Consider the following 21,849-nt stretch of genomic DNA (forward strand, 5'->3'; position numbering starts at 1 on the left):
AGATGATGCTAAATTTAGTCGGCGATCTTCTGCTCATTGTTACTTTTGTGAACAAATCTTCAATTGCATCTAGCTAATTGACAGAAAAAAAGTGGACTAAGTGTTTCACTTGTTGCAATTAAAAAATGAAGTAAAAACAACCGTATTTCAAGATGGACTAATGCTGAATCAATTCAAGTTTTATCACCTGCTACCTGGGAAGGAGAGCAGATAGGACTCAGTTAGCTCTTAGCCTGTACAACTACAGAGGAAGTCATGACAGATCCCCAAAGGTTCCATCCATGCTCTCATTCCTCCATCAATCCATCCATCCCCACCTTGCAGGGACAAGCTGGTGCCTTTTCCGTCGCTCAGTCCATCACCAAGCAACACAGGGACAAATAAGAAAAAACAACAATGCACACATGCATTCACCCTAGAAGAAATTTAGAGAGACCAATTAACCTAACGTGGGATTCTGGCTAGACTATGTGGGGGGGGGGCTTGAGTACCCAAAGTGAAACCTTGTATACACCAGGAGTACCGACAAGACTACACGGGAGTCCAAGACAAGTAGCCCAACGCAACTATGAAGACAAATGTGACCTTGAAGCCTAAGATGTTCCATATCAACCTAATCTAGTAGTTCAGAAGAAGGGTGAGTCAATTCCCAACCTCAAGGAGGGGTGCAAGTATAGAAAATGTTGCTAACCAGGGTCCACGTGGTTTGGACATCCCACAGATGCTCAAATCATTGTTGTGCTCCTCAAAGCATTTCTGAGCCATTTTTGCTTTGTGGCAGCACCCTTTCTAAAGCTGAAAAAAAAAAGATGACAGGTATCTAGACATCCTTAGTGGTTCAGATAAGCGCAACAATGTTGCAATGTTCCCAATGCAACATTGGGAACTTCAATGTTGCATTGAAGTTCCCAATGCAACAAACTGAGATGCTCTGAGTATAGCTTGTTTCTATTAGAACAAGCATTATCATCAGCAGCAATTTGAGCTACAATAATTGAACCATGAGCTCCTGACGTCTACTTAATGTGACTTCCCATTTCTCCAGCTCACAGCTATTTCTTCAATGGACAAGTTTTCATAGATACTGACAACTGAAGACTTGAAACAAACAACCTAGAGAAGCTGTATTTCTGGAGATGTTTTAATGCAGGCACCAAACCCTCCCAACTTGGTACTTGTCAAATTCATTCAAAAAGTAATCAGAAAAAATAAATAATCACTTCTATTCATATCATCAGTTTGCTAGTGGTCATAATGATATGCTTGACTGAAGTGTGTTTCACTTAATTCAAGGGGTAAATTTAAAACACATTATTGTATGAATTCAAGCTCTGATAACTAATGTTGCACTTAGTTTTCTTTTACATAGATGTCGCAGTTAACTGAAACTGCATGAAATACAAGAAAATAATTTTTAGTAACACAGTTTAGAACGTGAAAGCAACTACATCTGATTTCCCACATTTATTACTTCAAAAATGTGTTTCAGTCTTTCTCACAGAATCAAATATAATGTGACTCTAGAGAAATTTGAACTGACCTTTTTTTTTTTAATTTCTAGGAGCTGACACCGTCAAGTCTTCTGTTTCAAAATGTCTAACATCTTTAATAGATTCAATTAAAGAATGAAAAAAACTAATCCAAACAACAAAATATAACTGCATAAAATCTACCACAAGTGTCGTTGATCAGATAAGCTGTTAGTCATTAACACAAGTATTTTAGCTTTGAAGCTGCTCTGCTGTCTGACCGCTCGCACACGTGCCTGTCAGCGGCAGACTTGTTGACATTCACAAGCTTGTAGAAACAAAAACACACCCAGAGCTCAAGAAATTGGATTTGCCTTCCTCTTGTTTTAGATAAGGATCCATTATTTGATCATACGTCCAGAACCAGTTGTACCCATGTAAAATAAGCATTACAGGTGTATCGTGCGCTTATTTTTTTAATAGTCAAAGATAACATTAAATAACATTAACAGCAGAAGTGTTATTAGTGTGTTTTACCTCTTCCAAACTCCTTGCAAATCCAATCCGTGCTAATCCTCTACAGCAGCGGTTCACATCATCTGAAGTTACTTCCAGTTTATATTTGTCCCCGACAGTAATTTATAACTGCAACAAAACTACTAACGGAAGACATGAAATGTGTTACCCTGAAATATCATTTCGTTTCATTCCCTCGAAAACTGTGTTGCTATCACTATTAATATAAATTAAAAAACATATTACGGTTGACAGACAGCAAACTGCGTGCATCTCTCTGGGATAAACTTGGCTGAATTATTCTGGTGAAGGTTTAGCTAACATGTACCCGTTATTCAAGCACAGCGATAATCCTGTTATTTATGGTTACTTCCGGGAACTGAAAGCGTCCGTGACAACAACCCGGAAGTAGCTTTGTGAAAACTTCCGCTGTACGGAGCGTACCAACTTGCAAGACTAAGAGGTTACTACACTAATTTATAAACTTTAAAACACGCATCTGATTGCTAAAAACTTAAATTTAATGTAACGCTACATTATACATGTGTATTACTTTATATTTATGTGACGATTAAGTAACTTAAATGGATGTTTTAGAAATAAAACGCCTTGACTCGTGAAAATCACCACCTCTATCTCTATAGATTAACTGCGGCTTGGATCTTGTTTCACATTTGCGGAGTGAAACACGAGCCTGAAACATAAATATCAGGGTGTTTACATTAAGGCACAAAGTCATTGCGCATATATATTTTTTTATGGCAACGTTTAATATGGTATTACAGGGAATAACAACACTGTGACTGACCACAACACCGCTGCCATTGTTGGATGTCTGTTAACTATCGGAGTTTTGGCGCGCCTGGATGTGATCGGGAATCACCGTCTATGGCATGAAAAAGGTACCTCTATAATAGCTTGATAGTTTGCATTTACATACTCGTTAATATACACGGCATGTATTTGCTTACTGGGTGAGATGTGTGTCAGAAAAATAATGCCGTATGAAAAATATGGCATGTCAGTCGATGACAACTTCATTAACAATCGCAGGTCCATAACTATCCGATCAAAGCAACACAAGATATAAACCCATAGTTAAGTGATACAATATAACTAAACAACCAGTATTATTTCAAAGGCTGACGAGGTAAGATATTTTGAACTGTGCATGCTGAGGCGGACATGCAAAATTAGAGGAAACAAAGTTTATGTTGTGACATCAGCGTTCAAAGAGTTTAAAACAGTGTGCAAAAATCAAACTGTTAAAAGCAACCAAGTTTGGGAAGAAGTGCAGTTACCAGTTTCATTTTGTGTAAGGGACAGGAACACATATTGCTTAAGTATTTTAGTTGCTCAGGAGAACTTTTGCTCTGGGAGGTTTATTAGACAACCAGGCCTGTTAAAGTCACAATTCATTGAGAGCACGAAATGATCTGAAATGCCACTAGGATTATATCCTAGTGTGTTTCAAGTACTTTGATGCAAATTTTCTGCAGAAAAAAGAAATGACAAGAATATTTGATCTATTCTTATATTGAACTAATTGTCATTTAACTCAAAAAAGCTACATCTGAGTGCACACTGTTGGTTGCTTTTTTTTACAGACTGAAAATGGTGGAAGTATTTTACTTACGCTTTTGAGGAATTTAAAACACAATAAATTTTCAATATTTTGTCTGCCCATTTCTGATCAGAGTATTAGGCAGTAAGCAAAATTTGTCCACAATTGAATGGTGCATTTCTGTTTGCTCCATTATGGGAAGGATAAAAATGTGCCTGCAAAATTATGCTATTTTACCACTAATTTATATTCATATACATTCTTAATTTTTGATCTGCTACATAAACTTAGACAGTCATTTTTGATTGTGAGTTACTGAAATATTGTACAGATAATGTAACGAGGCCCTATACTTCACTGCATACTTGGCATTTTAGCACTTGTCGTGGAAAAAAAACGATGGTCCCTGGTTCAGTCCCGGGTTTCGGCACCAAACTGTGATGGAAAAAACCTATTTCCAAGCACTGTTCAGGTAAAATCACTCAATCAGGTTTTTTCATGAATTGTGCACAACTCAGAGAGCTTGTAGGACAATCAATAATGAAGCAAGTCTGGATGAAAAGCTCTGCCAGGCAGAGACAACACATGAGTTTTATATAAAAGGGATAAGGGATCCAAAGCATGGGAAACAGACTGGTTCCCATGCAGCTAGGAAAAACGACGTCCAACCTTGTACATGTAACCCAAATAGTTTTAACTTAGTGGGACTATACAGGAACTTAGAATAAACATATAGCAATAAAACTAGTAGGTGTAACCTTATTGTAATTTTTCAACATCACCCTCTATGATCAGAGTATTAAACTGCAACTGAGTATTAAACTCTGTTTGTTTTAAATAGGGAAACAAAGCATAGAAACTTCCCTTTCATTGGGATTTTTTTTTTTTTTTTCAAACAGGTCAAAGGTTGCACAGATCACAAATTGTGCTGTAAAGAATGTGTGTTTAGTGGATAATCAAATTTCAAAATCTTCGTTAGGAATTTTGAAATGGATAATTTAAAGGAACTCTTCTACAGCACACCAAAGCCCACATTTGATGGAAACCACACATATACAGTATGTATGTTATAATGAAAAACAGAAAAGGAACTTCTCAGATGAATTCAACTGCCAACAGGAAGGATTGCAATATTACACTGGAGTTGGATAACATAATCTGCTTTAACAGGTTAAACAAGTTGAGTCGACTGAAAACCCAGCTGTGCAAAATGCCAAATGTTCTGCCAAGTTGTCAAAGAAGCTATAATCAGATTATTTGGATCTAAAGTGCCTGTCTGTTCAGGAAGAAGATCCATTTCAGATTTATACAAAATTCTCTAAGTGATCAACATGTTCCTCTAATATCTTCATATCTTTAATTTTAAAGGGATTTCCCAGTAGGAAAATGTTTTTTGTCATTCACTAAATCCTTACAGGGTTGCCTACCTCCATGGGGCGAGAGGCAGATAACATCCTGGACACACACACCCACCCCTAAGGAGAATTTAGAGAGACCAATCAACCTGACAGTTATAGTTTTGGACTGTGGGAAGAAGCTGGAGTACCCGGAGAGAACCCATGCATGCAAAGGGAGAACATGCAAACTCCATGAAGAAAGATTTGAACCCAGGACCTTCTTGATGCAAGAGTGCAACACTGCTACCAGTTCGCTCACACTCCCAGTAAAGGACAATTTAGACTGCTATATTTAACTGCAAGAAGAAGCCGTAGAGAACCTACCCAAGGAGAACACTCAAGCACCGCTAACAGTTGCAGCTTCCAACTTGTACCGCAGGAGGAATAACTTTTGAAACACCAAAGCTCCAACCTTCTTGTATAGTTCTTACAAATGTATGGAATCATTATCTCTACGTAGTCCGGGCTGTATAGCTTATTTACCTTTCTGCTTTGTGTAACAATGAACCAGTTAGCTATTTATTCTAAGTGTTACAGCATGATATTGTTCAGGGACTTATGTGACTGGCCTGCCTGCCTGTACATTTACATACACTTTAACCTTATTTTCTGCTGGTTTCCTTTTCAGGATGGAGAGCTGCACACATGTTTTCCAGATCTCTGGGATCAAAGCGCAGGATAAAAAGAGAGTTTTGATTAAGGGCATTTATCAGCTCGGTGGAAAATACATTGGTGGCTCAGTAAGTTGACATTCTTAAAGTTATGTTGCATTTTTAATACAACAATTAACCGTTTTTTTCTACCATGACCTCTACTGCTAACAGCTGCTTAGTTTTACCAGTAACCTTCAAGCCCAAAGGAATCACTACAGATACATCACACTATAGACGGCTTTATTGCTGATAGCTGGCATAAATGCCTAAATACATTTTAAGCTAATTTTCACTATCAAAAATGTAAGTCATATTTGCAAATTAATCATTTTTTATGTATGTTTGGATTATGTGGATTATGCATTTCATCCATTGATTTTGATTCCAAACAATTGCAAAAAATATGCAATTGACAAAACGGATTCCAATTTGCAAGCTTATTCTTTTACTTTTGTACCATACCAACTCTACCTTTAAAATATAGAGGATAATGTTGTTTTTTTTGTCTTTGTACCTTTATTATTTTTAAGGTTATGGATTTTACTGCATGTCATACTTCACACTCCTGGGGCTTTGATAAATCACCCATGATTTGGCATGTTTTCCAAGCTGACTGTTCGATTTAAAATTTGCATCACCCATATAGATACAACTCACATAAATTATTTGTTAAAATTATTGGTATCATTAAGTGCAAGTTTAATGTATTGTACTTATGGGATCGACAAAATTTCAAATTTTACTATTTGTCAGCAAACAGATGACATTTTCTTTTACTGAACATGTAAACAATGTGTTCACACCTATCTACACACACACACACACACACATACACATGATAAAGAAATGCAAAACCACACAAAATAAAATATGCAACATTTAATCCCTTATTAATTGATTTAGTTTATATGAATTCTCCTTAATCCCACTCCTTAAGTACTTGTCAACAGTAATAATATTAACTACAAAATCTGACTTATCAAGAAAAAGCATCTGCACAGTTGAAACATGTACTACATTTTAGGCATCATCTTTTGAGTATTTCCAGAAAACTAATCATTTTCTGTTCTGAACTCAGTTGGAGATTTTTGGCACTTCACAAAATCTGTCAATTTCAAGCTGCTAAAACAAACAATTATGTTCTCTATAACCCATAAGTGCTATGTTTTTGTACCTTTGTAGTTATTCTCTCAGACTTCTACTTAATAGCTGAAATAAGGTGAAACAAGCTACCAGTAGATATTATGAGGTGCTGTATATTCAAATACCTGTGTGACCGTACATAACACTTTGATGCATCTTGATATTTCGTAATGAATATATTTAATGTGTTCTTTTGAGCTAGAAATCTGGTTTCTTTACCTATCATTTAATCCCCTTTATTTGAACCTTTGCATGTATATTTCACAGGTATACAAGCACTGTACCACTCACCTCATAACCCCCCAGGTTTTGCCCAGTGAGAAGTTTTTGGCAGCTTGTGCGGCAGGTCAGTCATTGAGATTATTGTTGAATATTTGCTGATCTCTTAAAATATATTGTTTTCTTTTTGTTTTTACCTTAATTTTACATAACTGGTTTATTGTTTTTCGTTCTACTCTTGACTGTCATATTTGTTTATTTCACATCCAATTTTAAGTGGTGTTGCTTCTGCCTCCCAGGGAAGTGGGTTGTGACTCCTAACTATGTGTTGGAAAGCATGAAGAATGGCTCGTGGTTGCCCGAGGGACCCTATGAAGTGGCCATTTTCACCAGCCCCTCAGCTGCCTTTTACCCCGTCAGACAGTGGAGGGAAAAGGTAGCCAAAGGTAGAATAACTGGTGCTTTTCAGGGCTGGAAAGTTCTTCTCATGGTCCAAGAGCCCAACAGAAGAGCCATGTTCAAACGGTGAGATTCCACCTTGATATAAGAGTGTATAAAAAACACTCATGTATGAATGATGTTTACTCTTTTTTCTCATCCAGGCTGCTGAAAGCTGGAAGAGCAGAAGTGTACAACTCTCCTCCACCGATGTACACTCCCATCACTCATGTCATGGCGAAACCTGTGACGGAGAAAACAAAATCTCTTAACTCGCCTTGTTACCCTGTGAGCCACATAGTGCAACACCTCTTCGGGGTATGTTAGTGTTAAGTTTTTGCTAAACATATGACCCCAGCAGCTGATGTACAGTACTTACAACCCTTTTACTTTTCTAGAAATTTTAATGTTACAGCCCCAAACCTCCCTGTGTTTTATTGGGATTTTATAGGCTTGACTAACAAAGCAATGTATACTGTAGTAGTGAAGTGAAAGGAAAAATATACAGGTTCTGTTCTGTAAAGTCATTGGAGGCTTTTTTTAAAGACCTCCAATGAGGTCTTTAGCTAACAAAAAATAATCCTAAAAAACCCACCCACGGACACCAGTCAGATCAGGAGTAAAGTTGTAGAGTTTAACAGGATTAGTTTATGAAAGCAACTGTCGAGACATGGACATCTAGCTAAACTGGCAGGCTGGGCAAGAACAATGTTTTTCAGAGAAGCAACTAAGAAGCCTTAGTGACTCTGGAGGAGCTGCACTTCACAAATCTGGTTTTCTAATAAGAGTGGCAAGATTGTTAAATTGTTAAAAGAAAACCAATAGAAGTTATTGAGGTTTTTCTTACATGCCAGGTGACACAGCACTCATTCAAGAAGATGCCGGTGGTTCAGCCAGGGGTGGAAATTAGCCACTGGCCAAATGCGGGTAAAAGTATGAAGTGGCGTGTAAATTGGAGCAACGCATCTGCCACTATGGCGGGTTTACAATTTGAACAGAAAAAAAAATAGCTGCATTCAGTTTCAATTTCTGTCTAGGGTGGGAGTGGCTGACTGGACTACAAACTGATGCACATACTGTATGTGGGACGGACCCAGGCTGTTATAATTTAACAAAAAAAAATATATCAAATCTAATTTTTATCGACTGCGGATCCCATTGATTGATTTCATTGAGGACATTGGGCTTATCCAATGAAATCCCTCAGTTCTCCTTGGCCCGCCCCTCTCCACCGAGGTTATAAATATAAATTTCAGCTAACGGAGTCCGAGAAAAGTGAGCGGATACGAGACAGGACAGGTCAGGAAAACTACAACAACTAAGTGCATAAGTCCATTCAGAAAAATGTGTCAAACTAACTGATATGTTAATTACCACACAGTAACGTTACGAAGGTAGTACTACTACCGTAAAGGCGGGGAGGGAGAGAAACTAACATGGGAGGGGAGTAATGGGGGATATAAAATACAGTAGTTTCCTGGAAAAAATGGGAGACTTGACAGGTATGGGGATATTATTTGCTTGTACTGGTGAGATTTGTAATTGAAAGAAAAAAAAAAACAGTGGCTGGTAAAATGTCTGAGTGGCTCCACCAGCCACAGTGACTGGTGGAGAAAGTTTTAAATTTCCACCCCTGGGTTCAGCCTATGGAGCAGCTTTCAAGCTCGCCTCGTAGTCGTGCAGCACGCTGGTTTTATTTTTATTTTATTTTATTTTCTGTTGCCTTTCTTGTTTGACAGAGCAATCGCCTGGATATGGATTTTAACAAAATGGATGATCTTCCGTCCGAGACAAAAGCCAGTTGTCATGAAGGCTTCTCTAATTTGGAGGCAGAACTCAGGAATTTTGCTGTCAAAAAAGAGGTGTGTTTATTATTGCAGCTCCTAACAGAAATGCACTGAAGCGCAAAGTTTAAACAGGATTTAAAAACAACTTTGTTGGTCTACATTTTACTCGCTTAATTGACCTTGTTTGCCAGTTTGGTTCTGAGCATTTTAAGGTGTTTTCTCTTTGCAGGGCCGGCCCAGACTGTGCTTCCTTGAGTTTCTAGGTTATAGTGACCCTCATCGTCCCTTCACACAGGTAGGTGTGCATACATATCAACCCCCAGCCACAATCACTGCTATACATTCATCTGCAGGATAACTCTGTGTTTCATCAAGCAGATCAGGTCATTCAATTTCCTTTATGTCATACATTTCAATGGAAAGTGACATCAAGCGCAAGGGCGCATCAAAACCAGGTCACTGATTTAACCACCTCTCTCCACTGATCTGAGAGCTGTGATTGGCAGACCTATTAACAATACTCTCCACCGTCCTGTCCATACTTTACCCAAGTGGATGTCTGTCAGATTGCTATTAGAACTACTCTTGTATTTCCATTCAGGACGTTCTGAGTCCATATGCTATTTGCCAATAAGCGATGGTCAAAAATGACCCTCAGGAACTTCTGATGCCAACTCACGACTTATTTCGATTACCCTCCTGCCCTCTCGCTTCTCTTCTTTCTGCCATCTGTCTCTTTGAGTGCCATGTTTTTTCCTCCCTTCTTTCCATATACTTCTTCCATTTCACCATTGTTCTGTTATTCCTCCAGGCAATTGTAGCAGATTTAAGCAACGTCAGTAGTATGATAGAGTGCGGCCTAGTCAGCGAGGCCTTGGATTCAATCAGAAATGCCGTGTTTCCAGGCGTGTTGCCACCAGTGACATACCTGATCTCCCTCATAGAGTACGCACAGCAGGTAGGACTGGAGATACCTGACTGCACAAATTCCCACCTGTGGCTTTGTGAGACTAAAGGGTTGTACAAATAGATCACTGGTCGCACCACATGTTTAAAAGTTGATGGATTGTATGTTGATAGATGACGTAGAGTAGAATTGTTTTGTGTGTTTTTGATCCACCACACAATGCTCAAGTAAAAACATGTATGATAGAAAAGCCTGATAGTGACAAGTTATCTGTTGAAAAGAGTAACCTGATTAATTTTCCAGTGATCAACAGATAATATTGCAGATTCGGTTTATTTTGACACAAGATCTCTTTGTCCTTTACTCAAAGCAATTAAAACTCGTTTTTTGTGTTTACGTTGCATAGGGTAACGCCACGTCCCTCTTTCTGAGAGATTTCCATCAGGTTATGGTAAACCTGCTCATTACAAATCCTCCATGGATGGCTCAAAATTCAGTGAAAAAATACTATGCCCAAGTGCTGCAGTGTCCTCAGTGCAAGATGGGCTTATGGCCTCTTTTAGAGACTGCAATCAGGTAAGCCTGAAGTCAGTGCGATTGCTTGCAAAATATGTCTTTCCCTTTCTTAAAGACAATGATATTTATATTTTACTTTGTTGGACATCAAACAGCTTCACCACTTGTGCAAAGTTAATATAACATGATTTTACATTTTCATGTGTGATCAACAAGATACTGCCTGACAAACAGCGACACCTGTCACCCACACCCTGGACCCGCCTTGCCAGCTTTGGTACATTTCTACTGTGACATGCTTGCACTTTGCCTCATGCTTCTCAAGGGTGAACTTCACTCTGTCAATAGCAGGTAACATTTTAAGTGAATCTACATGTTTATTTATTTTTTTTGTATGGAAGTAAGAGAATGTTTAGAACGTGGATAAAACATTAGATTTTTCTATCTCTGGTTTTCCATTTCCTAATTGTTTTTCTGCATTTGAAAAATATCTTTTAACCCCACTCTCACTTTTACAATACCACAGGGGCATCTTAGACATTAATGTTAATTTATTTAAGTATTTAAATTTAAATTTATTAGACATGTCTATTATACCTAAAATAAAATGTTTCATGTGAGTTTTTTTCCTGTTACTTCTGCTTTACAGTTAACAAAAACCCTAGAAATCTTAACTTAAGAATATTATCTCCAAAAAAAACTTTTCAGATATAATCCAGAGGAAGACTGCTATACAGCAGAGAGTCACTGACATCTTCTAATTTTATAAAACCTGTAAAAGGTTATTGCTTAACAAGCAGCTGTTCATCATATCCAAACATAATAATAGAAAGTAGAGAGGAAGAAAATTTTTTCCTTGTATTATTACTCTGAGGAACAACAGAACATTTCAAGAGTGTCAGATTTGGTTAAAAAAAGCAAAAGACTAGACTGATACTCAACGGTCCAAAGTCCTCTTTTGAAATGGAAGTACATTTTGCATTTCATTTAGAGAGTGAAGTGAAGAATGTAGACACAGAGAGTCTAAGATACTTGATTCTTAGATTCTGTTTCCACAGTCAGGGAGGATTTAGGGAGTCATGTCATCTGCTGCTGTTTCGCAGCCGTTTACCAGGAAATTTTAAAGCTCCTTGTTCTTTCCTCTCTGACTAAGTTCTGTTGAGTCGCAGACATTCCAGCAGAATTGGCCAATTATCCAGCATACCAGTGAACAATGTACCAATTTTAATCAGACAGAGACTCTTAAATGTATATCTTTGTGTGTAATGACTCTATAGACTAGAATAATCTTGTTTTTTGAATTAGATTTACTGAAATAAGTGATTTTTTTTATTTATTGAGATGCACCATAATCATATCTCTGTCTTTATCTCCACCAGAGACTTTATGTTTTCTAACCAACCCAAAGCGTCATCTGCACCAGCTTCTGGTTCATTGCTCTATGGGACTTTCTGGACCGTGTGGGAACGAACAACACTGCTGTCCTGCACTGTGAAAAAGCTTCTTCAGCTCCTAAAAGAAGCTGCCATTAAGGTAAATAATTCCATTGGCTGCCATTGGATAAATTGGAAATTCCATTTATCCAATGGAATTTCCATTGGATAAATGGTCAGGCATTCACCTAGTGCATCTATTAAAGTGTTCTTCTGTAATTGATGTTATTTATAAAGCTTGCTTTCATCCATATTATGATGTTTATTCTCACTGAAGGAATTTGCTGAGGGAGCAGAGAAGCGGGAGCTGTATTTGGCAGACACTCTGCTGGATCTTCTGTCTGTGTTGGTGGAGTTTTGGTATCAGCAGCATTTTAAACTTAATCAGAGTCTGGTGGAAAAAGGCCTCAAAGACCTCTCGGAGCACCTTGCCGTTCTTAGCCAGGGTATGGGTGAATAAAAACTGGATTTTGTCTGTTTGGAGTCTAAATATTTGCCTTAGATTGTTAGAATTTGCATTTTATTTTAATTGCTGTGTAATTCCCCCACTTAACACATTTATACGGTAAAACTAAGACATGTTTCCTCTGCAGTGAGCATATAAAATGCTGAAGAGGGTTTAGCTTATACTTAAATTTTTTTGAAACCATCATAATTAACAAAACAATATATTCCAAGATATTATGTTTTGTGTTTTCACCTCTAGATCTGTGTCCAGCCGTTTTGGTAGAGCTGGTTTGCAGAGTTCACTCCACCAGGCTAAAGTTGGTCGTAGTTGATGCCATCTTCAGGAATCTCTGCTGCAGAAATGGCTTCATTGTTGGCGATGAACCTCTCTCTCTCAAGAAAATGGTAAGTGTTTACCACAGAAATGTTGCATTTTTTTAAAAGTGTACCATAATCATATGTTGATGATACAGACATGATATCTGATTGATTTTTTTTAAATTACAGAAATATTCGTTCCAGAGATCTGCACAGACAAAACTAGCCAGACCCAATAAACCTACATTATTCATTGCTTTTTGGCCCAATGAAAGGTTTTAAAATATTAGATATATGTTCATGCAGAGAAATTTTTGCATGAGAAATTGTATATTATATTGTGTTGTATTTAACTATTATGAACATATCTTTTCTTGGAAGTTGTCATGTTTTGATGCTGACATTTTTAGTGCTGTTTTGAAAAATCCTTGTTGATTTCCAGATGAAAGATAATGGACTTGTACAGTTCACGGTATTTAGTGTAAATGTCTTTATATTCTAAATAAATACACCCGATATCTATATGTAAGGTCTGATTACCAACATAAAATTATTACTATCCAATTTATTTTTTATTATTTTAGTATTTATTTATTTATCTTTTGAAAAAAAATTATTGTCTTTTTCATGTTCCGATGATTTAAAGTTATTTTCTTATGGTATCAGACAAAGTGCTGAAGCGACCAGAGTTTTCTAAAACTATAAGGGTAACTTAGAGTTGCCTCCTATCCCAGCAGTTGTTACGCAGTGCCCATCTGGTCCTCCAAAAAAAGTCTCCCACATTGTTGCGTCTCCTTACATAAATAGAAAGATTTGGCTACTTTTGGAAGGGAAAACACAGACAAGAAGTTTCTCCTATCACTTTGAATACTGCTGCTGTAAAGCGGCAGGTAGCAAACTGCAAACAGCAAGCTGGGGGACGTCAAGCTGCTGCTCTTGTCTTTATATCAAATGTTGCTTTAGCAGCAGTGCAAATAATTGATGCCTTTCGTTTTTTAATTAATGGCAGTTAGATTATGCTACAGTTTTATTCCTGTGGTTGATTTACCAAAGGTGATCGTCACACAAGGAGAATCTCATACTGTACCTAGTTAATGGCTGGCTATCAGTGGTTGGTTTCTTTGGGCCGTTATTTTTCTGCAATAAACAAAAAGCCTGAAGTAAATTTGATGTTATTGCACCTTAATAGTCTGTTGATTCTATGTTAAGCATCTTGGAAGTAGATCAAAAACGTGTTGTGTCAGTGCAAACATCTGGTTGTTATAGCCGCTCAGTTTCACTCCCTTCCACTCAAAGTGTACATATACTGTCTAACCTCATATGTCACTTCCAACAGGTGTGTTCTTACTTGCCCGCTCTGGGAACGTTAGCTCAAAGTCCCAGCTTTGCTTCCTGCAAGACTGAGAAAACCTCCCACAGCTGCACCAGTCAGGGGACCAGCAGGTCAGTCAGTCACAGTTTGTCTTTATCTTGGGTGCCAGAGACAGTTCTCTTTGAATATAAAATATGAGTTGGAATTATTGAGAGCTCTCAAGTTGCAGAAACAGAACCTTCCTATGCCTATTGAGTCTAGATGGTTGCATCACTCATCGTCACAGTCTTTGTTGGATTCGGTGCATCTGAAATAACAGACCTCCTCCAGCACTGTGCGATACCGCTGTCCTTTGTCAATAACACACAAAAAAAAAAAAACAGGTGATAAAAGTAAAGATGTGATGGGAAAATTGAGTGAAAAGGAACAAAGGAACACCTGGAGGGAGGAGGAGGTGAGAAGCAAAGCTGTATGAATTTATTGGAGGAGTGCTGTGTGGGCTTTGGGAAATCTAGAGAGAGGCAAATAAAGGTCAGAGGGAGCGTGAGGAGCTGGCATGGGTTATGCCCAGGTCCGGTGCCATCAGTGTGTGCTTGCTGAGAGGAGGGGCACACGTGTCCTCTCTAACACTACCTTATGATTTGGTCAGGGACAGAGTAGATAGACTACCATTAGGGTCTTCAGTCTCCCCTTACGACCACCACCTCTCAGCCCACATTCCCCTCTTTTCTTTATCTTTTCTTGCATATTAAATCCCTTCTCTTGATGCAATCACACACACACACACACAGAGTCTCTCTCCCTCCTTACCGTGTCAGACATCTGCTGTTTCACCAGCAGGTAGTTGGCCCAGAGTAAGGCAGGAGTCACCAGGGAGCAGGTTCATTTGAAGGCTACTGGTTCATGAACTGACCAAATCTCTCTCCTCCCCCCCCATTCTCTCTTCTATATCTGCTACCCTTCCTACTTTTTTTGCACTTGTACTGCTTTTAGCTAATTTCGACACATGCATGAGCGGAACCAAGGGAAACGTGGAATGCAGTCTGCGCGGATGAGATAAAGAAATGCCAAAGGGCATGTAAAATCATTTGACCCCAAAAGAAAGAATGAAGCCACAATGACAAAGCCTGTGATAAATTGAAGACAGAAACCAAAAGTAAATCTTGTTGCCTCATTTTTCATGCTTGAATTCATGATATTGTTCAGAATTTCATTGATCTTGGCATTTCTAATCAATTAGCACATGTTATGTTGAAGCATTTATTAAGCCTGGCACTTTTCTGAAACTGAACCGTCTATGTTTAGACAGCTGGAAATACTTAAATTATTAAAGTCTTCGATGCAAAAAAAAAACTTAAATGCAAGAATGCGTGACATTACAAAATACATAATATGAGCCTTTAAATATGTCACATTTTATTTACCTCAGATGTGTGATTTCAGTAAAAAAGTTACATGTGTTAAATGGATTTCCAACTAAATCCTGCCAGTATGTATGGTTTTGGATATGAAAAGAAGGTTGTAAAGAGACATGTGACCCTTTTCTCATGCATTTCTGTCTGATGGCGCACATAAGACTTTTGAGTGAATGTGTGTGTGCAGTTATATGTGAGACGGTGGACGTTTTTCTTCCGCTCCAGCGGAGGAGCTGCAGCGAGGGCGCGTGTCCAAGCCGCAGCGACCTGACAGTGCGACTGATTGACCGACTGTTTAGATGACCGTTTAACTCGCCGGCTGGCCACGCAGCGCTGAGTGCTGTTAGCAGAAGGGAAGCTGTAATTAAACTGAGATAAACCCCCTGCTGGTTTAATCAGGCCTCGCGCGTTGCTCAGTTGCCGACATCTTTTAAAGCACCTGACAGTGTCATCTGATTTGTCTTGTATGTCAAAGTCACAGAAAAAAAAAAAATTAAGAACTGCTTTGTCACTTTTAGGTGAAGATTTTCCATCATGCATTTTTTTACTATGAACTGGGAATGAGTTGCTTTACTTATTGCTTAGATTTTCATTATGAAGTCTGCATCCAAAGTCAAATTCTGTTCTTGGTCCAGATCTGATAACTGCACCATTGCCAGCTTCCCTTCTTCCCAAAGTAAAAAATAAAATACACAAGCCCTATACAGTGTCTTCAGACCTTACTGCTAGTTGATGCGGACAGAGGGACACTTGGGGGAGGGGGGATAGGGTGGTTCGCGATGAGAAGAGGTACACTCTCATCATAGACTGCATTATGGAGTCTGCCTCGCATTCGCACACACACCCGCAGCTTGTCTCATCTGTTCTCGTCCCTGTCCTTGCTAATAACAAGCAACGTGACAGGAAGCGTGTTTCCTCCTCAACTGCTGGCAGCTCCTTCCTGGCTTCTGAACAACCCAATTACCAGGGAACAAGCTTCTTCCCTGTAATACGGATGGCACCTCCACTTCAGCGTGGCGCTCGCACACGTGCACAAGCATATACACACAGGACACCTGTCAGGCTCCATGCCGACAGATTCTCCGTACCCACACACAGGACTAGTGACAGCCCACAGCTATTAGCACGCCACCACTTTGAAGAGGTTTCACTTTCTTTTGCTAGTTATTTCCCCCTAATGTGCTTGCTCGCGTCGAATTCTTCATCTCCGCTTTTGAGTTGTTAAGTGGGAGGAAAAGTACTTTGGAGACAGGAATAGAAGATGGGACGTGTGAAGTGTGTGTGGCCAACACAGCAAGAGATTTGACAGTTATTGTCAGATTTCATATAAGGACGATACCACACTATGAGGGATTGAATTTGCTAATGGTACCTAATACTGCAGTGAATCCAATTCTACTTGCCAGCACAGTTTCACCTTTGAAAATGGGCAAAAGCAATGTTAGCACCTGTCAGACCGGTACTCTGATCACATAACATGTGACCTTTTGGCCCACATGCAGAACTGTGTTCAGCAGAAAACTAAAAGGGCACATCATCCTAAATATACCATCCCTGTGGTGAAACACGGTGGTGGCAGAATCATGCTGTGGGACTGCTTTATTTCAGGATAGCTCGTTAGAACTGATGGAAGGATGTTTGACGAAAACCCATAAGAGATTGTACAAGTCTTGAGACTGGCATGTCACTTGTTTATCATCATTACATTAGCAGTGACTGAAATCATTTTTGAGTTTGGGTGAAATGTTAAATATCTTGTTTCTTCTTGAAATCTTATCTTCTAGGACCGAGAACAGGCCGGTGACTGAAGAAAGCCCCGAGCGAGAAAATGCCCCCAAAGGCATGAACAGAGTGAACGCAGCAGGTATGTGGCACATGCACCCACACCGACGCGCCGCTGCTTGGCAATGTGGCTTCAGATTTGCAAGATGTGCACTTTTAATCGACTTAGGCTTGACAGTAGGTCATCATTAAAACGGGACATGATAGCTCTGTCATCACTTTCAGTTCAGTGAAGAGCACATAATGTATGAAGATGGTGATTGATTTGCAACGAATTGGATGTTCACTCATCTGTATGAGCAACTCGGCTGAATAACTGAGGCAGCCATGTATTTTCTTTTAGGTTGGACTGTTACCACTTTCCATATCGCGCCTCCTTCCTTTTCTTTATCAATTTGCATTAAAATCCAGAACTGTGCTTTCTGTTTTTCTCATGTCTTATCTGCTTTTTTTTTTTTTTTTTTTTTAGCAATAACGAAAGTGTGACAGATGGAGATAATGGGTTTCTAACTTAAAAACAACCCTAACACATTAGTACTCAAAGTGTGCCTTAGATCTCCATTTTAGGGATGTTAAACGCAGCAATTAGGGTACAGCTGCAGATATGCAGCGGCTGCACTGGTGGAACTTCCTGCAATTATAGGCAGCGCACTCCTTGTGAACTCTCGAAAGTGTCAGAGCTCATCTCTCCCTCCTCCACCTGATCAGAAAGGCCCTGTGCCGGTGCAAAGGAAGGGTGGAGGGTAAAGGAGAGGCACAGGAGGAGGGAGGGCTGAGGCGGGAGACTCAAGGCTGTTGGCATGTGTTGTTTTCCTACTACGTGATCTCTATACCAATGCGCTTGGCATTAATTTTTGATGAACCATTGGCACCGCATTCTCCCCTCTCGCCCTCTCATCCCCTCTCTTCTCATCCCCCCTTTTCTCCCTTCTCATTTTCCCTGTTACAGGCACTTTTCACCCACATGTGTTAGCTTGCTTTCTTGTATTTTACACATCTTTGCTTTAGAGCATCTGACTTGCCTTGTGGAAGCCCTGTGTCTTTGTCACACTTGCTCAGAGGGCTGAGGGATTTGGGAGCAACTTTTCTCTTTTTTTTCCCCCTCCTGTTCTGCATTTGCTTCTTGAAGCTCAGCATGGATATCAATTTTAATGAACCTAAATATACTGCACATAAATTGTCAGACAAGAATTGCTAAGTTAAAAACCTGTTTGCATTTTGCCGTATGTCATTCCGAAGACTAACCATATATGTCAATTTTTAGTCTTTCAAGTGTAATATGAATAGGTTTTACTTTTAAAAAGTTTTAAAACTATAGCTTTTTCTGGGCATAATTTATTCCAGCAACAAAACAAATTCTTGATAATATTAAATATTGAAGTTCTTACATTTGTTCTGCTTTTTCTTTGAGAAAAATGACCAATTCTTTTCATGTTTTAGAGTTCCCTTGGTTTGTAGTTTTCCAGGGTTTTCAGAAGCTTTGGCTCTGCTTTACCTCATTTTTTGTCCAGTCCTTGTATCTGACAGTTGTGTAGGGTACACACAAAAGAATCAGACAGGTGGACAAGTGAAAAAAATAGAAAAAAGGAAAAGCATCCTATAGAAGAAAAACAATAACTCAGTAGAAGTTATTTAGGAGAGAAAACTTTCCCACAAAGACACAGGATCTCGGAGATTTATCATTCATTTACTATTTGAGAATAACCTTTGCTGTAGCAAAATGTTAATCTTCTGTGAGCCAAACATTGTCATGTTAGCTGTTTTATTAACAATGTCAGCGAAGGAAATTGGGGAAAAGATGGTTTTGTAGGACATTGTGCAAGTAAAGTCTGGTTTACGACAAACAGAAGCCATACTGCATTGCAAATTATCTACAAATATATGACAAAACAACCAATTTTCTAAAACACTTCTGAAAGGTTTTCTTACGAAAACTGTAAAAGATTACAAGAAAGGCTGAATTTTGCTCCATTGCATTTTATTTGTCTTGTTCCAAATACGGGTTCTGATGGGTAAATAAGATATTTTAACTAAGTAGAAACATTTAAAAAGCAGTGCCTTCCAGAAATATCACAATGAATTTACTGTTTTGAGGTACATGCATTGCACATTTACGGATTTTCATTGACTCTTCAGTGAGTGTTGAAAAGTGACGCCACCTGTTAAACAAGAATTTTGCTTTCAGGCTCAAATGAGGACTGATTCCAGATTTCATCCCTGAACTGTGAATCAAGACATATCAGATAATCACACAATATTTTTAATTGTGTCCGTTATGTCTGTATTTTTCCTGGCTCCTTGCAGATTTAAGCACTTTGCTCTCAGATTACTTTAGTATGGTACGCAATTAGACAGACATTGTTATTGAATTGTGTTGCTAACAATAGCTGGCACCAAAAAATAGCAAATTCCCACCTGTTTATGACTTACTAATAGAAATCACTCAATGTGGCTTTGTCTGACTTTAAGACAACAATGCAATGAGTTTTATTTGGAATCAATTTAACCAATCTCTTAAGTTCCCTGCATTTCCAGTCAGGGATGTTTCCTCCTGTATACATTTGTATGCGATTTCCTTGCATATTTTTTGTGTTTTGTGGGATGGTTGTTGACAAAAATATACCTTATGTGATGTTGTACTTCAAGTACAGCATCACATATAACCTCATTGCAATGCAGAAGCATGCTTTGCAAAATTGTGGCTTTCTAGTGAAAAAAGTCTGCCATAAAAATAGTTACTTCCTATATTGAACATTTTGAAAATGTGCTTTGTTCTTTTTTTTTTATTATTATTTTTTATTGAAAACAAGATTGATTTCCAAACCTACTTTACCTTTTTGTTGAAACTACATTATTGATGATCAAAGTATTTTTAACATGGGTAGAACTACCACAGATGGTGGCAGAAACGATTTCACCAAGAATCGTTGGCAGCTTTCAGATCTATGCTTTGTTCACCAGACAGAGTTTACTGTACAGAATGCTGCCATGCAGAAACATTTGTCCTGTTGTCAGCACTTTATGGACTTCTGTCTCCACTTTGAGTCTGAAAATGTATTCAAATAGCTCTAATTAAAAAAAAAAACTCAGAACAAAAAATGTCTGGAGCTATATAGTACCTACGTGATCACAATATCCACAGCTGTACTGCCTTTGTCTTATTCTTAACTATATTTTTGTATGGTTTCATATAGAATTGTAATACTATGACAGCAAACTCCTGTGATGGTTTTAAAAAGGTATATTCTTTGCGGCCACGTCTGCATGCTGACCTTTATCTGTCTTATTTTCTTTAAGCCACTTATTCAATTCAGCTTATTTATAAAGAGCCAATTCACAGCACGGCATCTGAAGGCACTTTTGAAAATAAGTTATTTTTATTTAATCATGCAAACATTTTTGATTCAATTGATTCTAGTTACTCAAGGATCCTTGATGAATGTTAGTTTAAAGGGTAAAAAATTTCCAACTAAGGAAAGTCATCAGATTGCATCGACTTGCAGCATTAACTCCTCCTGGACGATTGATTTGCTCTGAAAAACATATTTGTGCCATGTTACTTCATCATATTAAGAAAGATGGAGACATCTACAGCTCTTTAGAACTGTACAGAGAGTAACTCCTAATTTACCTATCTATTTCACACATACAGAGATCGTGACATGGACAATGCCCTGATGCTCCATTTTGTTTTTCAGAGTCACAGTAAATGAAGTCGGTCCTCCGTTTGCACTGTTGGATTTCTAAACTGTTGGCTGCTAATGTTAACATCTCTTAAGGTTTTATTTTTTTTTTTTTTTTTTTCTCCAGTGGAGTTGCACTAATCTTGGCTTTGGGAAATTATTTCACTGCCATGACTTTTGGAGCCAGCGACAATAGTACTCTTCAAATAGTTTTAAATACATCCAATAACTGGCCACAGAATTCCCTCCTAACACATTCCTGAGAAATGGCATTTTTACAGGCACCCAGCAGCTTTTTGGTCCGGAGGATCAGCGGGCCAAATGCCGCTTTACAGGAGAACAGCAAGCAGACTGAGGGAATATAAAGCAGCAACATGTACATTTAACTTTTCTATTAAAGTGTGAAACGGGGGATTTATAGAAAAGGACAGCCGGATTTATCCTTTCCGTGCTTGTAAATGCTGAGCATGCAATTACCCCTATAATAGAGGCGTTGTGTCCAAATTGGAGCCATTAAAGTGATTTAACACTGTGCGGATTGGTTCTGGCATTTGCGAGGATGTGTACACATAAGGTGCAGTGGAACGGTTGTTTAATCGCAGCATTTTAGCGCCCAGTAATTGTGCAGCAGCCCACTAAAACCCTGACATACCTCACTCTAAAGCTTACTCATTAAGGACTGTGGTTTGGACTTGCTTTCATTGTCTGTTTTGCTGCTTTTTATTTTTAATTTATGGATACGTTGGTTTGCTTCATTAATAGTTCCAGAAGATGTCACCTTGCAACAACAATGATGTAGCTTTCTCTGAGTCATTTGTATATTTTTCTGCATTTTACAGATATTTTTTAT

General features: G+C 38.5%; 2 protein-coding genes across 7 annotated transcripts in view; one reads left to right on the forward strand and one right to left on the reverse strand.

The window, feature by feature from the left end:
* kiaa0825 (KIAA0825 ortholog) overlaps positions 1–2,364 on the reverse strand; it is a 135,375-nt gene extending 133,011 nt beyond the window's left edge. For all 4 annotated transcript variants that reach the window (XM_032577450.1, XM_032577449.1, XM_032577451.1 and 1 more), the window contains exon 1: positions 2,007–2,364. The gene's annotated coding sequence lies outside the window, so the exon portion shown is untranslated. The remainder of the gene's footprint in view (positions 1–2,006) is intronic.
* Positions 2,365–2,622: 258 nt separating this feature from the next.
* slf1 (SMC5/6 complex localization factor 1) overlaps positions 2,623–21,849 on the forward strand; it is a 38,683-nt gene continuing 19,456 nt past the window's right edge. For 2 of the 3 annotated variants that reach the window (XR_004341072.1, XR_004341073.1), the window contains exons 1-15: positions 2,623–2,887; positions 5,575–5,686; positions 7,010–7,088; positions 7,261–7,486; positions 7,564–7,717; positions 9,139–9,261; positions 9,416–9,481; positions 9,998–10,144; positions 10,500–10,669; positions 10,826–10,960; positions 11,989–12,142; positions 12,320–12,488; positions 12,749–12,894; positions 14,144–14,250; positions 17,319–17,398. Coding sequence is in view for 1 of the 3 variants with exons in the window: in XM_032577459.1 (XP_032433350.1) it covers positions 5,576–5,686; positions 7,010–7,088; positions 7,261–7,486; positions 7,564–7,717; positions 9,139–9,261; positions 9,416–9,481; positions 9,998–10,144; positions 10,500–10,669; positions 10,826–10,960; positions 11,989–12,142; positions 12,320–12,488; positions 12,749–12,894; positions 14,144–14,250; positions 17,319–17,398 (1,867 nt within the window). In the remaining 2 variants the exon portion in view is untranslated. The remainder of the gene's footprint in view (positions 2,888–5,574; positions 5,687–7,009; positions 7,089–7,260; positions 7,487–7,563; positions 7,718–9,138; positions 9,262–9,415; positions 9,482–9,997; positions 10,145–10,499; positions 10,670–10,825; positions 10,961–11,988; positions 12,143–12,319; positions 12,489–12,748; positions 12,895–14,143; positions 14,251–17,318; positions 17,399–21,849) is intronic. The other variant, XM_032577459.1, reaches the window with a different exon arrangement.

The sequence above is a fragment of the Xiphophorus hellerii genome, chromosome 12 (assembly GCF_003331165.1).
Source record: "Xiphophorus hellerii strain 12219 chromosome 12, Xiphophorus_hellerii-4.1, whole genome shotgun sequence".
Classification (NCBI taxonomy): Eukaryota; Metazoa; Chordata; class Actinopteri; order Cyprinodontiformes; family Poeciliidae; genus Xiphophorus; species Xiphophorus hellerii.